Here is a 14,311-nt window from a genome sequence, read left to right as displayed (position 1 = left end):
GCTGGTGGAGCTGGTTCCTAAGACAACCCATGAAACATGCATCTCACTAGTGAGACTGCTTTCACAGCAGCTGCAGGAAACTGAATCCACCACTCAAAACCTGTGAGAGAGTGAGAGCAAGAGAGAGAGAGAGAGAGAGAGAGAGACACAGAGAGAACAATCTAGCCACATTTCTTGTTGTGACAGACACATGAGAGGATATATGATGCAGAAACCCACCACATAAACTCAACCTGCCTCTTACAACAGAGAATAATTCAGGTTAGTAAATTATATATTTTCACGTGTTCACCGCTTTCTCAGTAATTGACTTCTGTTACTCTGTTCGTAAATGCATACAGTATACAGTAAAGGAATTAGGATAGGCATATGGGCATAGGAATATGGGTATTGCACATGAATAAATATGAAACAAGAGCTTTACAAATATTACAAATATGGAGCCAAGAAAGTTTTTCCTACACACAACAACTGACACTATGTTGTGGAAGTATGCCGTCGCCCCCAGCTGCAACCCCAAGATGCAACACAAGATGTTCGCTAACAAGAAGATGAAATGTTTGGAGTCCCACTTATGCAACTCTAAAGGCTTTTGTCACATTTGTGGGTTGGAGGTTGAACTTCCTATCTAATAGAAACTCTCTACTAACTATTATAAACAATTATGCACATAATGGGGCTCAAGGACTTTGATGGAATTTCTTTAAAAAGGGAGTGCTGATCTCTGAAGTTGACTGGAAACATTAAGAAAGCCCCCCCGCCGAAAAAAACAATAACAAACTACAAAATATAATTTAACAAACCAACCACAAATTTGACACCCATTGCTCGACATACAGTATATTCAACAAAAGAAGATTTTTGTTTCCTGGTATATTCAGTCTTCCGGGAAGTATTAGAGAAAATCAGCCCAACCCCTTATGCCAGTCAATTTTTATGCGTTGTGTACAGTGTTGCTTGCTTTTCTGCATGTTTTGTGGAGTCCTGTGAATGTGCTTTGCTCATTTGTTGTTGCATGTATGTGGTTCCTCCTCAGTTTCTGCAGACATCTGGATTTGTTCCAGCTACCACAAGATGCATATGAATAGCTTACTAAATCAATTGAGTAAGTATTGTGAGATTAAAATACGCATCTGTAGTCTTCCTTTATTCATTACATAAAAGACACTTCATGTCCGAGGATGGCGCTACAGCTGCTATTGGCAACAGTGGGACACCACAGTGTTGAACTCCCTATGCATTCTTGGGCCAATTTCGGTTGCTTACTTTTTGGACAAGTAATCATGAAAATAGAAATTATTTGAATTAATACAAATTCTTAAAGAAAAACTTGATATAATTGTTAACCGTCTTTTATTTATTTTAAGATCATCAATATTATATTGTAAATGTCAGAGCGGAACAGCACAACCATAACCCCTCAGAGCTTACAACTTTCAACTCTCAGGGAAAACAACCAAGCAAATGTTCAATAGTTTAGTAATTGTCAGTGGTGGATATACCCTTGCCTTCATCTACCAAACATTTGACTCAAACATTTGCACCTGAGCAGCAGTGTTGTGTGAGAGAGCTGTAAAGAGAATCGCTTGTAATGACAATTGTTAGGGAATATGACTGTCAAGGGTCCTATAATAGGATTCAACTTCTTTATATTGTGTGTTTAATGTCCTGTTGATCCCTCTAAGTCAGTGTGGTGCAGATGGATGTTAGCGTGCACCCTGACCGGGGTTTTTAACCCCATCACCCATGTCAGGAGTCCGTAAAAACTGTTACGGTAACAACACAAACGACCAAAATGGCGACTCGACTCCTCAGCCTGCCTGAGTCAAATCAGTGTAAAACGAGACTCAGAGTAGTAATTAGGGCAGTGAGAGGTCAGTGGTGTGGAAAGACTGTAGAAACTTGTAGTCTACCACATGGTTTAGGATGAGGAATTTTATAGGGGTTTTTGGCACTAAGAGAAAGGGAAATTATTGATGTACACATTTTGTTTTTTATATTTTTGTGTACTTAATCCCACCCTACCTTTTTGTAAAAAGAATACTGTTTGAATTTTATGATTGAATGAATGAATAAATAAATTACTGAACGGACGGACAGATGGATGGATGGATGGATGGATGGATGGATGGATGGATGGATGGATGGATGGATGGATGGATGGATGGATGGATGGATGGATGGATGGATGGATGGATGGATGGATGGATGGATGAATTTAAAGAGTAGCGTGTAATACCATAAATCATTGTCACTTCATGAACAACAACAAGATGGTCACATTGGATTTAGCAGGAGTCCTATTTTCCAGTGCTTCATCGGGGGTGAGTTAGGGGAAATAATAAAACCATAGAATATATAGAATATAACACTTTTATGAGCCCAAATAAAATCATGGTGAGAATAGTTTTTTCGAGGATAAAACTTTTAGGAGTCTAATTAAAATCTTGGTGCATGTCTGATTGTAGTTGCATTGTTGTTTGGTTGAAAGCCTGATCGAAATCGCGAAGCACGTCTGACTGCAGGTGCTTTTTGTGAGGTTAAAAACCTAAATATGAAAACCTAATTTGGACACAATTATCAGTGAGCGCACGTCTGTTGTGATAGTAGGTACATTGTAGTTTGTTTGGTGAACTCTGATTCTGCAGGAGTTTATGTGTTGGGGGAATCCATTCCATTCTTTTATTGCTGTATATGAGAAGCAGTTTTTTTCTTTTTGGGATGGTACAATTCTGTTTTGTTCAGATGTGATATGATTTGGACTTTTATGCTACTTTTTTATTGTTTGTTTGTATATTGATTTTAGGGGTTTGATAGTTATGTTTGCCTGTGACCAGCTCATTATACAGTACAGGAAGCGGGATCATACCATGGTAGAATGTTATTTCTGCCTCCCGTGAGAGGGCGTTCCTAATATGTTTGTTATGTTTGTCATTTTCATAATGTTTTTACAGAAATTTAGGTTGGAGGCTAAGGTAATTCCGAGGTATTTAGTCTCTCCTGTTGGATTAATAGGCTCCCCTCGTACTGTGCCTGCCAGGCGGTGGTGTAGTCTCGTTTTTGAGAAGAAAACTGATACTGTTTTTGCAACGTTTAGTGCGAGACGAGAGGAGTCTAACCAGATGGCGTCCATCGTTTTGGTTAGGGTCTCTACCACAGTGGCATCATCTTTGCCGTGTGCAAACAGCGTTGTCGGCGTACATCTGTATGCTAGTATCGTTACAAGCTGAGGGTCGGTCATTCATATTATAGAGATTGAAAATTAGTTGTCCTAGTATTGACCCCTGCGAGACGCCAATACGTCTCAATGGTTTCATTAATTTGTACTAACTGTGCTTGTGCATAGTTAGCTACGATCTGAACCAGTCTATGGCACTAGGAGCCAGATTGAATTGTGTTAGTTTGGCGAACATCATGGTTGACCATTTTGAAGGCCTTTCTTAGGTCCAGGAAGACCGCGCCTATGACGCCTCCCTGCTCAAGTCTCATTGTTAGGTGTTCTATCAAATAGCAGCAGGCTGTTTCGGTCGAGTGAGCGGGGCGGAGCTTGAATTTTACTTTCAAGGAGAAAATTGGTAAAAATCAAGAACATGGACATTTAAATTCGAAAACTTATCTTCGAAGGTTTTGGTAAAGTTGATGAAATCGGTGTACTTAAAAAAATCAGTTGCATTGTGTACACGAACTTATGTAGTAGCTCTTATGCCCAGTGTTATAAAAAATAGTCTATGCTTGTTTCTCATTCCAACATTTCAAGCATAAACTTAATAATAAGAAAATATATATTTTTTTTAATTCAAACATATAGCATTGTAGCCTACCTCATTTTCTAGCAGCACCTCTTTCATTCTCTCTCTCTCTCTCTCTCTCTGTCTCTTGTTCTCTCTCTCTCTCTCTCTCTCTCTCTCTCTCTCTCTCTCTCTCTCTCTCTCTCTCTCTCTCTCTCTCTCTCTCTCTCTCTCTCTCTCTCTCTCTCGCTCATTTATCTCATTCACTACCAATGACATATATATATATTTTTTTCAAGAATCCAGACATTCAACCCCAGTTGTTGGGTAAAGGGGGCTCTGAAAATAGCTGGCAGTGAATTCGTTTTAATAGCAGTTATATGCCAAATTGTAAAACATCTTATGACTCATGCCATGTTCAGTCTTTTTCTGTTGGTTACCTAAATTGCAGAGCATCTTGCAGCGTTCATCTAAACCGAGAATTTTCGAGGGAATGAACAAGCAGTGAATGCATTAGCCTTGAACTTGTATCACACTCCATTCATGCTAGAGTATAAGGATATTTTAACTCACAGATAGTTGATAGCAAAACACTCACATAAAAAAAATTATGGGAGAGTAGGAGGGAAGTCTTGCACCTAATGGGCAAGCAACAACACTGCTATTAATGTCACAGTTTGCTGTTCACCATTTTCATAACCAGGTCAATATTTCATTAGCCAGGATTGGATTCTAAGTCATTGATCGTCGCTAGAAGTTCCCATGGATCTTCACATCGCTATGGCCTCCAGCACAGCAAAAATACAGTCACCCAAGTTAAGCGGTACAGTCAGTTTTAATAGTGTAGCACAGCATTTGGCCTCTGCTACATTATGTCATATAAATCATAGTTATACTGTTGAAGTGTGAAAGAAAGTATACAATAGCACTACTATGGAGGGAAAAAAAGAGAAAAAGTGCATTCAAGAAAAAGAGAAAATACATCGGCGAAGGGTCACTTAAATGAAGGAGTCTTTTTCAACAAAAATCAACTCACTCAAACTTGTAATATTTTTCAGTTGCTCAATTTATCCTGCATGTCATTCCAAATTCACAAAATATTGAGCCTATCCACTTTGTAGAATAGGGCAGTAGAAAACATGCTTGCTGCAAGTGATGTTTGCCATCTAGCGGGGCATTGTGATATTACAATTTAAAACTATAAAGTCTACCCATGCCGTTTGCAGGAGATAGAGATTGGGTCAGGCCCAAAACAGCAAAAATCTACTAAAAAGCATTGAGACTTGTTTCTTTCTTTTATGGTAATTCTCCCACAGACACTGGTGCACCTCCAATATGCATTTTTCCACTCAAAATGGGCCTGTTCAATCCTGGCGGCACAGTGACGCACTGGTTAGCACGCAAGCTTACAGTTCAGTGGTTGGGGGTTCGATTCCTCCGTGTGGAGTTTGCATGTTCTCACCGTGCCTGCGTGGATTTTCTCCCACATTCCAAAATGCACGGTAGCTCGATTGAGCACTCCAAACAGCCTGTAGATGTGAGTGCGAGTGCAGATGATTGTTTGTCTCTGTGTGCCCTGCACTCTACTGGCTATAGTGTAGCCCTGCGATTAGCTGGCTCACCAGTTCAGGGTATCCCCTGCCTACTGCCCGATGACTGCTTGGATCGGCTTCAGCACGCCCGCGGGACTAGTGGGCTGGTTTTCTGGATGATTAAAATGATCAGATAATCAGCAGAAGATGACTAACAATCCTGATCATTTAAATCAGGCGGGTTGCAGGAAATAAAATATCCAGTAAACGGGCCCCCAAGGCCCAGGTGAAGACCCTTGGAATAGATGAAATGTGTTTGAAAGAGTGCCAAACTGCAAGTATATCCAATATACTGTTGTAGAGGGAACATTCTTTTTTTTTTTTTTTTTTTTTAACTGAAGGGGCCACTCCAAGTGGCATGCAGTCAGTTGCTATTCCTGACGTACATACCAAAAAATATTAACGCTATGGCCACATTTTTAAGTGAGATTACAAAGAACTTTCATTCATTGAACACCTTCAGGTACAACACTGGACAGGTAAATGGAGCAATACTGTAAAGTTTGATTATTATCTGTTGGTCCCATGTACGTCTAGTCTCGTCTGTATTTGTTGGAAACGGATGTGATGTCAAGTCGCTGACTGGGCCCTCCCTTGCACCCACCACTTCCTATTGAGTGATAGGCCACATGGCTGTACATTTTTTACTTAATTCTAGTCAAGGTGACCCTAATAAGCTGCCATAGGGAAGGAAGGGATAAAACGGCAGGTAACGAGCAAGCCCATCACCCTTTGGTTGTTTCGGTGAAACATGACATATTAGTACTGCACTGATGAGCTGAGTTGAGACATTATTTGGATCTCACCGGAGTTCAAGGCAGGATATGCCCTGGTGATTAGCTGCTGCAAATAGGCAACGACTACCTCAACCTCAAGTAGGATTCCTGATAACAAATCAATGACCAGTCTGGTCTTAGGCTGGCACGCCAAGAGAAGTAGTTTTTAAATCTTTAAAATTCTCATTACAACAATTAATGCTGTTCTGTTGTAGGGGTAGCATTCATGATATTTTCATTCCTTTCAATGGGAAAATATCAATTGAAATAAAAACAACTTTGGAGTGTGGCGACACAACCAAAATAAACATACCACTTAATTTATTATCGAGAGACAGTGTAAAAATAAACCACTGAGACAATTTGGTTGGTTGCACAAGTGTGCACACCCTTTCATAACCAGAGCAGTTAAAATTTAACCAATTGCATTCAAATTCATGTTAAGTGGGAATCAAGACACACTTGCCACCATTTTGCTAAATCTTGCTCTATTAAAATTTTTCAGACATGTTTTGGTCACATCCTCCAGCACTGATTATGAGCCACGGAGAGCTTCAACAGCATCAGAGGAATCTCGATGCAATGATATCAGTAGGGAGAATGGTACAAAAATTAATTTCTAATGTACTAAATAGACAAATACTACAAAAAAATGATCATTATCTGGTGGAGGAAATACACCCTTCATATTGCCCAAACACGTGGAAAAATGTGCTATTATGGTCTAATGAAATCAAAATTGAAACTTTTGACCATAATCCCAAATGGTATGGCACAAATACAACACCAAAAGAACACCAAACCAACAGTGAAGCACAGGCATGGCAGCATCATACTTTACGGCTATCCATCTGTCCGTCCGTCCCTCCTTCTCTCCCTCACTCCATCCATCTATCTAACATGCCAGGAAAAGTAGTGACGCATCCTTTGAGCTTAGTGCTGATCATGATCAATCATATACTCTGCTTGCATAGCGTAATTGGGTATCTTTGTTCTGGCTGTGGCCAATGTATCTGACGTTAGCAAGAAATTTCAGCTAGCTGTGTACTTGAGCCTTGGCCATCCCATACTGTTGTCATATTCAGCAATTCATTGTCACCAATCTCTGCAGTCAAATGCAATCAAATTAAATTAACAAAAGATGAAACCAGGGGTGATGGGCACTGAATCACTCTGCTGCAAAAAAAAAAAGCACAAAGCACTAAACAATAAGGGGGCTTGAGTCATAACTTAATAAATGCTCAGCTTTAACACATTAAGCTGTAATCGTAAATGTCATGGCCAGAAAGGTTGTAGAGGCAGATAAATTGCTGTGGTGCAGTTGCAAGTTTTTCCTACATACTTTATACGTCATTGCGGATACTACATACCGTACTCTGACTAAGTTGTGGCTTCGTGGCTTTCTGTGGGTACCAAAATGTCATTGCAGCATCAAAATGCATTAAGGGATTATTTTTCAGACTTTACAGGACTGTCTCAGAAAATTAGAATATTGTGATAAAGTTCTATATTTTCTGTAATGCAATTAAAAAACCAAAAATGTCATACATTCTGGATTCATTACAAATCAACTGAAATATTGCAAGCCTTTTATTATTTTAATATTGCTAATTATGGCATACAGCTAAAGAAAACTCAAATGTCCTATCTCAAAATATTAGAATATCATGAATAAGTATACTAGTAGGGTATTCAACTAACCTGCCCTCCAAATATGTTGAATATCCGAAGACAGTAAGCTCAACCACTTACACTCATCAAGACTCTGAAGGCCAAGTTGAAGGTTGACTCCAGGTTTAATAACAAGGGAAAGGGTGAAACCACATTGTATAATCAGTCATACAAACTAAATAAATTAAATCAATATTGAATCTCTTTCATGTCACTGTAACAAACGCATCTTATTATCTTATGAATCACTGTATAGTAACACAATCACTGTGTTTCATCATTGTATTTGTCTTTTTAAACTATGAATTAGTGAATCATTATTACAGGGATGAGAACGGCAAATGAAAAAAACCACTGAGGAGTAGCCGGGGTCTGGGGGCCGCATGCCCCTGGCCCACTGCTGCAGGGGCCACAGGCCCCTATTGGGGGCCACAGGGGGCCAGGGGCAACGCCCCGGAGGAGGTTCAGGGGGCAAAGCTCCCTGGAAACCCCTGGATTTTGGCAGTACAGCAACCCCAAAACCATTAATTTCATCACTCAATTTCAACAGTTTTGTTAAAAGAATATTCCTAATTGGTGGGCTACCAAGGTGAATATAATACAGTCAAGCCTCGGTTTTCGACCACGTTCACAGAGTGCAGTCTGTCAAAAGGGGGAAATGTGGCAGGAAACGCTCCACAACCAAGAGAGATGACCGCAACCTTAACAGCATTGTGAAGAAGACTCGCTTCCAGAATTTGGGGGAGCTTCAAAAACAGTGGACTGAAACTGGAGTCCAGGTATCAAAAGCCACTGTTGTCAGACAGATGTGTCCGGGAAATGGGCTACAATAGCCGTATTCCCATGGTCAAACAACTTCTGAACTCAAGACAACGGAAGAAGCGTCAGACTTGGGCTATGGAGAATAAGCACTGGACAGTTGCAGAGTGGTCCAAAATCCTCTTTTCAGACAAAAGCAAGTTTTGTATTTCATTTGGAAGTCAAGGCGCCAGAGTCTGAAGAAAAGGCTGGAGAGGAGCAAAATCCAAGTTGCTTAAAATCCAGTGTGAAGTTCCCACAGTCAGCGATGGTTTGGGGAGCCATGTCAGCTGCTGGTGTTGGTCCACTGTGTTTCATCAAGTCCAGAGTAAATGCATATTTTAGAGCACTACATGTTTCCGTCTGCTGAAAAGCTCTATGGAGATGATGATTTTATTTTCCAGCATGATCTGGCACCTGCCCACAGTGCCAAAACCACCAGGCAATGGTCTACTGACCATGGCATTACTGTCCTCAATTGGCCTGCCAATTCCCCTGACCTGAACCCCATAGAGAATTTGTGGGGTATTGTGAAGAAGAAGCTGAAAGACACCACACCCAACAATGCAAATGAGCTAAAGGCCGCTATTGAAGCATCCTGGGCATCCATAAAACCTCAGCAATGCCACAGGCTGATTGCCTCCATGCCAGTAATCCGTGCAAAAGGATTCCCAACCAAGTACTGAGTGCATCAATGGACATTTTCAAATGTTTGATTTTGTTTTGCTGTTATAAATCTTTTTTTTTACTTGGTCTGAGGAAGTATTCTAATATTTTGAGATAGGATATTTGAGTTTTCTTAAGCTGTAAGCCATAATCAGCAATATTAAAATAATAAAAGGCTTGCAATATTTCAGTTGATTTGTAATGAATCCAGAATGTATGAAATGTTTTTTTTTTTTATTGGATTTCAGAAAAAAAAGAACTTTATCACAATATACTAATTTTCTGAGACAGTCCTGTATATTACCAGCAATATTTTAATTTGAGAGCACCTTTTAAGGCCATAAAGAAAAAAAGGAACCCTTAACATCTTTGGGCCTGCTCATAAATATGTGCACACACACACACATACATTCAACTTAAAAACTGCCAAAGTCACATCCGCGTCAAACATTTTGAGCATTCCTAAGGGAAATGACATCTTTAGAAAAACTCAAGTCCAGGGGTGAAAAATACTGCCTGGGTGTGAACTGACTTTTACTGTGAGCAGAATTCCACATCGACAAGCTGGATGTCAGCATGGTGAAGCTCAGCTCTGATACTAGATGTCTGCCGCAGCTTAAATTCTCAGTTGGTTGTGATCATTTCCTCTAGTGTGTGCACGTGTGTCATACTACCATGCTCATGCTAGTTCAACCTTCACAAGTTGTTGGGCTGTTAAAGAAAAAGCCACAAGCAACAGTCAGATGTATTTAATGAAATTTGTGATATTATCATTATGTTGCCTGAAATGCAAGAAAAGCGGTAAACCAAAAATGCTGCCTCTACAAGCTTCAGAAAGTTGCTCCATGATGTCACGAATGTGTTACGTGTGTTCTTCCACAGTTTGTGGTCGCTGTGGCTTATGAGCTGGCTCAGATAGAGCCAAAAGTTTGTTTTTGCAGCATTGACAAACAGTACTAACATTAATCCTAAAATTATACCCAAAGAGTGTAGAGGAGCAGGGGGGGGGTCTTCATACCTATGAAAAAAAAAAGAACCATTTTATCAGATCAGCCCCCTGAATGTAGAAAGGAAGATTTGTTTTGCGTGTACTCACCCACAGGCTGGTAGCTGATAAGAAAACGCGGTGTGATTAAAGAAATTTGTTACCTCAAATTGTTTTCGGAGAATAGACAGTCAATAAACAAACAAAAAAGTGTGTAGTTTGCTTTGTGGGATAAGGAAATGAAGAAACTATGAAAGCCAGCAGAACAGCTCGCAGCAGTTTGGTGATAATACTTCACTTGTAAGTGTCTCTAACTGACAGCGCTGGAGCTGAGAGTGAGACAATTGTTTTGGGGCCGAATGAACAAAAGCAGCATGAAAAGTGAGGCTGAGTGGACACGACTTGATGAGGAAAGCCCGCTGCCAATTGTGTTAGCGTGTCAGTGTGTGCTTTCCACCGGCATCACTGCAAAAACCCGCGTGGGGGTAAAGGGGGTGGGGGTCAAATACTCAGCGTTGTCACACCAACCCTTGGGGCAGAACCAGGTCAAAACTTTGTATTGCAGTTGCTGCTGAATATCATTCAGAGCCCAAAAGGATTGTTTTTTTTTTTCTTGAAAAAAGGACAACTGCTATGTGAAATATGATATCATATGCCACTTCAGTTGTGTGAATATTATGTGTATGTCAGTCACCCGATCTATTAAGTAGTGCATTCCCAGACACCACATATTGAAGTAATTTCATATTTTATTCAGAATTTTTTTTTTTTTAAATTCAGTTGTGGTTTACTCCTGTGTACAACTTCAACCCAATACACTGACAGCCTGTTTGAATTTTTTGAGCCACACATTTAACAAAATAAGAAAAGCAAAATAATTTATTGAAAACGGCCCTTGGTATGATACAGTGAATATCTATACCACTAATGTTGACCTTATTATTGTAACTCTTTCACAACATTGTGGGACACGACGCGGTTGTCTGCCACAATGCATTTCCAATGAGTTTCTGGCTAAATAAAAAAAAAAAAAAAAAGAGATTTGAAAAATATCTGTCTTTGCTTGCTTGTTTGTTTGTTTTGTATTGATGGAGCTTGGTTTTATCTTGATAAATGCTTCTGTGAATCAGTTTTACAAAGCTGAGAGAATTATCATTCATGCACATTTACATCAACATTCATCATTTCAATTTAGCCCAGAGCTAAAATGAGATTACATCAACATTGAGGTCGGTCTGTGTGCAATGACTGATCCTGTTATCCATTAACCCAGCCTCGAGTTTTGCCCTCACATTAATCAGTCTCACATTATTCACCGTCTTTGTTTAAGGCCGCAGTTCAGTATGTGGGACGGCGGTCCCTTTTGTGAACCCCTCTTTCATCTAAAGGTGCTCTGAGTTATTCAAATGCACAATTTGCCTTTCTCAGTGCCACTCACGACAGTAGGTTGTATTCTTTGTCTAATTATGACCAACACGGTCTATCCATATTTATCAGTGAGTATACTATATAGTAAATACACCATATAAAGGGTTAGCACATCTCGACACATTTAAAAGATTGGGTAAGGCTATTTTCTGTTAAAGTTAAAGTCCCAATGATCGTCACACACACATCTGGGTGTGGTGAAATTTGTCCTCTGCATTTAACCCATCCCCGTGTGACTTTGATCCATCCCCTGGGGGAGAGGGGAGCAGTGAGCAGCAGCGGTGCCGTGCTCGGGAATCATTTGGTGATCTAACCCCCCAATTCCAACCCTTCATGCTGAGTGCCAAGCAGGGAGGCAAAGGGTCCCATTTTTATAGTCTTTGGTATGATCCGGCCGGGGTTTGAACCCACAACCTTCCAGTCTCAGGGCGGACACTCTACCACTAGGTCACTGAGCTGTTGCAGCTTCGCTGTCAAATGCAAAGTGCACAAAGGGGAGCCTTGGCTTCAATCCCACAAAACACCTTTGCAATGAATAACGGAACACCTAGATGTTTCACCTGCAGTGACACTCCAGAATATTGGAGAAAATCCACCAAAAAGAATACAACCCATTTGATCTGAAAATAAATTACATATTGTTTTTCATTTTTTAACTTAGTACTGTCATATGGTGATGTATTTATTTTCATTTTTTCGTTTTTCAAAAAGGCAATTTAAATTTGTATTCAAGCTCAATTAAAGGCTGTGGAAGTTCTTTTGAGTTTTATTCGTCTTTAAAGATTGTGTGGCACCTTTGACATGTAAATTTAACCATATTGTTTTGCTTGAATGACGTTGTCACCAGATCATTTTTTAACTAGAGAGTGGGTTTAAGAAGGGAGTGGGTAAAAGAACAAACAAATATGTAAAGTGAGTTTGGACAACCCTGGAGCCATGCAAAGTACTATCTGCAAAAGAAAATATTGGACATGCACTGAGTCACTTTCAAAACAACAATGGCAGAACAAGAGTCTATTGTGCGTGTGTGTGTGTGTGTGCGTGTGTGTAAGGGAAGCATTGTATCACAAATTAACCTGTAGCTCTTTGAATTTGAGTCAAAATTCAGCATCCCGGATCAGGCTCTTACTAAGCCTGTAGCAGGTGATTGACTACGAACAAACCATGAGACATTTTTTTTCAAGTCCACCATTTCTTGTCTCTCTCAGCAAGCATCTCCAGCATGTGTGACGTGGATGTATCAGAGCCCACCAGTCCCACCTTTTATGGTGAATCTTCAGACAAGTACTTCCATGAGAACCGTTGGCAGAAACTCCGCACCGCCGTGCGTAAACTGGAGTTCTGGGAAAACTTTACCACTGAGTTAATTGGGAGTGGCTTCTTCTCTAAGGTCTACAAGGTGTGCATTCAGAAACTGTTCTTTTCCACTTTTTGTCATCTACCAGCCTAAATAAAGATGTATTGTACATATGAGCCACCATCAAAGCATGCTTTGTTCTAGCCATTAATTAGGACATTTTTACCATTCCATGATTGGCCCACACGCTTTGTACACTGTGGGGACACAATGCCATCCTCAGATGAGGCATTATGTAATGCCTATTGGGACCAAGAAAACTGATTTCCATTTTAAATGGTTTAAATGCTTGATTAAATGAACCAGTGAAAGAGACCAGTGACATAAGAAAAACATTGCAATGCTTATAAATGCCATTGGTAACTCAAAAGATATTTATCATTCTTGTAGCTGTTATTGAAATTTCTTTACCATTATCAGTGCCGCTGAAATTCATCACCATAACTTTTTTTTAGGTGATACACACGACTAGCCGCAAGGTGATGGTTGTGAAGATATACAAAAATGACGTGGACCAGGACAGCATTGTACGTGAAATCAGCCTCCTTCAGAAACTCTCTCATCCTAATATTGTCAGGTAAGAGTAGCAAGGATATACGTAAATACACAAAACGGAAGTGTTTAGTGTATTGATGTTTTCTTAGTTTTATAGAACCTCATATTATTGTTTTTTTTAATAGAACCTCGTATTTTTTTTTCGACCCACTCCCCAGTTCAGTGCCATAAAACACATTTTCTCTCAAACACCTACAGTCCATTTTACACCTCAACAATCAAATAAGGAGTCAAGACCTGTTTATAAGCTAACTTTACAATACTAAATGCAGCGGTTTCTAAAGTTTGTCTAATATTAGGTGAGCGGGTACAGTAAATGGCATTTTTAAATAGAATATATATAAAACTTAAAAAAAATCATTTTGCTTTCATCACAGTTTAAGTCTAAATGTCACTGTCATTGAGCAGCTCATTCAGAACTCAAACAATAGCAAAAAATAAATATATCATAATAATTACAATAAAAAGCATGAGCAAACTGCACCAAGAAGAACACCTGTAAGGGAGCATTCATTTGAAAATTGTTAGTGTAATAAGTTTTATTATAGTCGTAGGATTGCAATTTCTAGTATTTGCTGTTGGAATTGAATTAGCACCGTTTTTCATTGTTTTAGTTAGCATTTAATGTCACTAAATTTCAAATTAAATCACTGTGTGTCTGTACTTGTGGACTACCTGTGGGAAAGGTTTCTCTTTCCGCACCTTGACTACAAGAAGACTCGACTCTCAGTTATTGCGTTTTTCATTGTTGTTGT

General features: G+C 39.7%; 1 protein-coding gene across 2 annotated transcripts in view; it reads left to right on the top strand.

Annotated features, from left to right (window-relative positions):
* Positions 1–37: 37 nt before the first annotated feature.
* Positions 38–14,311, top strand: part of zgc:162952 (PKc_LIMK_like_unk domain-containing protein) — a 21,986-nt gene continuing 7,712 nt past the window's right edge. The window contains exons 1-4 of one of the 2 annotated variants that reach the window (XM_037258657.1): positions 39–261; positions 1,037–1,105; positions 12,853–13,043; positions 13,457–13,578. In XM_037258657.1, coding sequence (XP_037114552.1) covers positions 1,075–1,105; positions 12,853–13,043; positions 13,457–13,578 — 344 coding nt within the window. In that variant the 5' untranslated portion in view covers positions 39–261; positions 1,037–1,074. Of the gene's footprint in view, positions 262–1,036; positions 1,106–12,852; positions 13,044–13,456; positions 13,579–14,311 lie in introns of both variants that reach the window. The other variant, XM_037258658.1, reaches the window with a different exon arrangement.

Source organism: Syngnathus acus, chromosome 9 (assembly GCF_901709675.1).
Source record: "Syngnathus acus chromosome 9, fSynAcu1.2, whole genome shotgun sequence".
Lineage (NCBI taxonomy): Eukaryota > Metazoa > Chordata > Actinopteri > Syngnathiformes > Syngnathidae > Syngnathus > Syngnathus acus.
The sequence above is the reverse complement of the archived record's forward strand: the minus strand, read 5'-3'. Positions and strand labels throughout refer to the sequence as shown.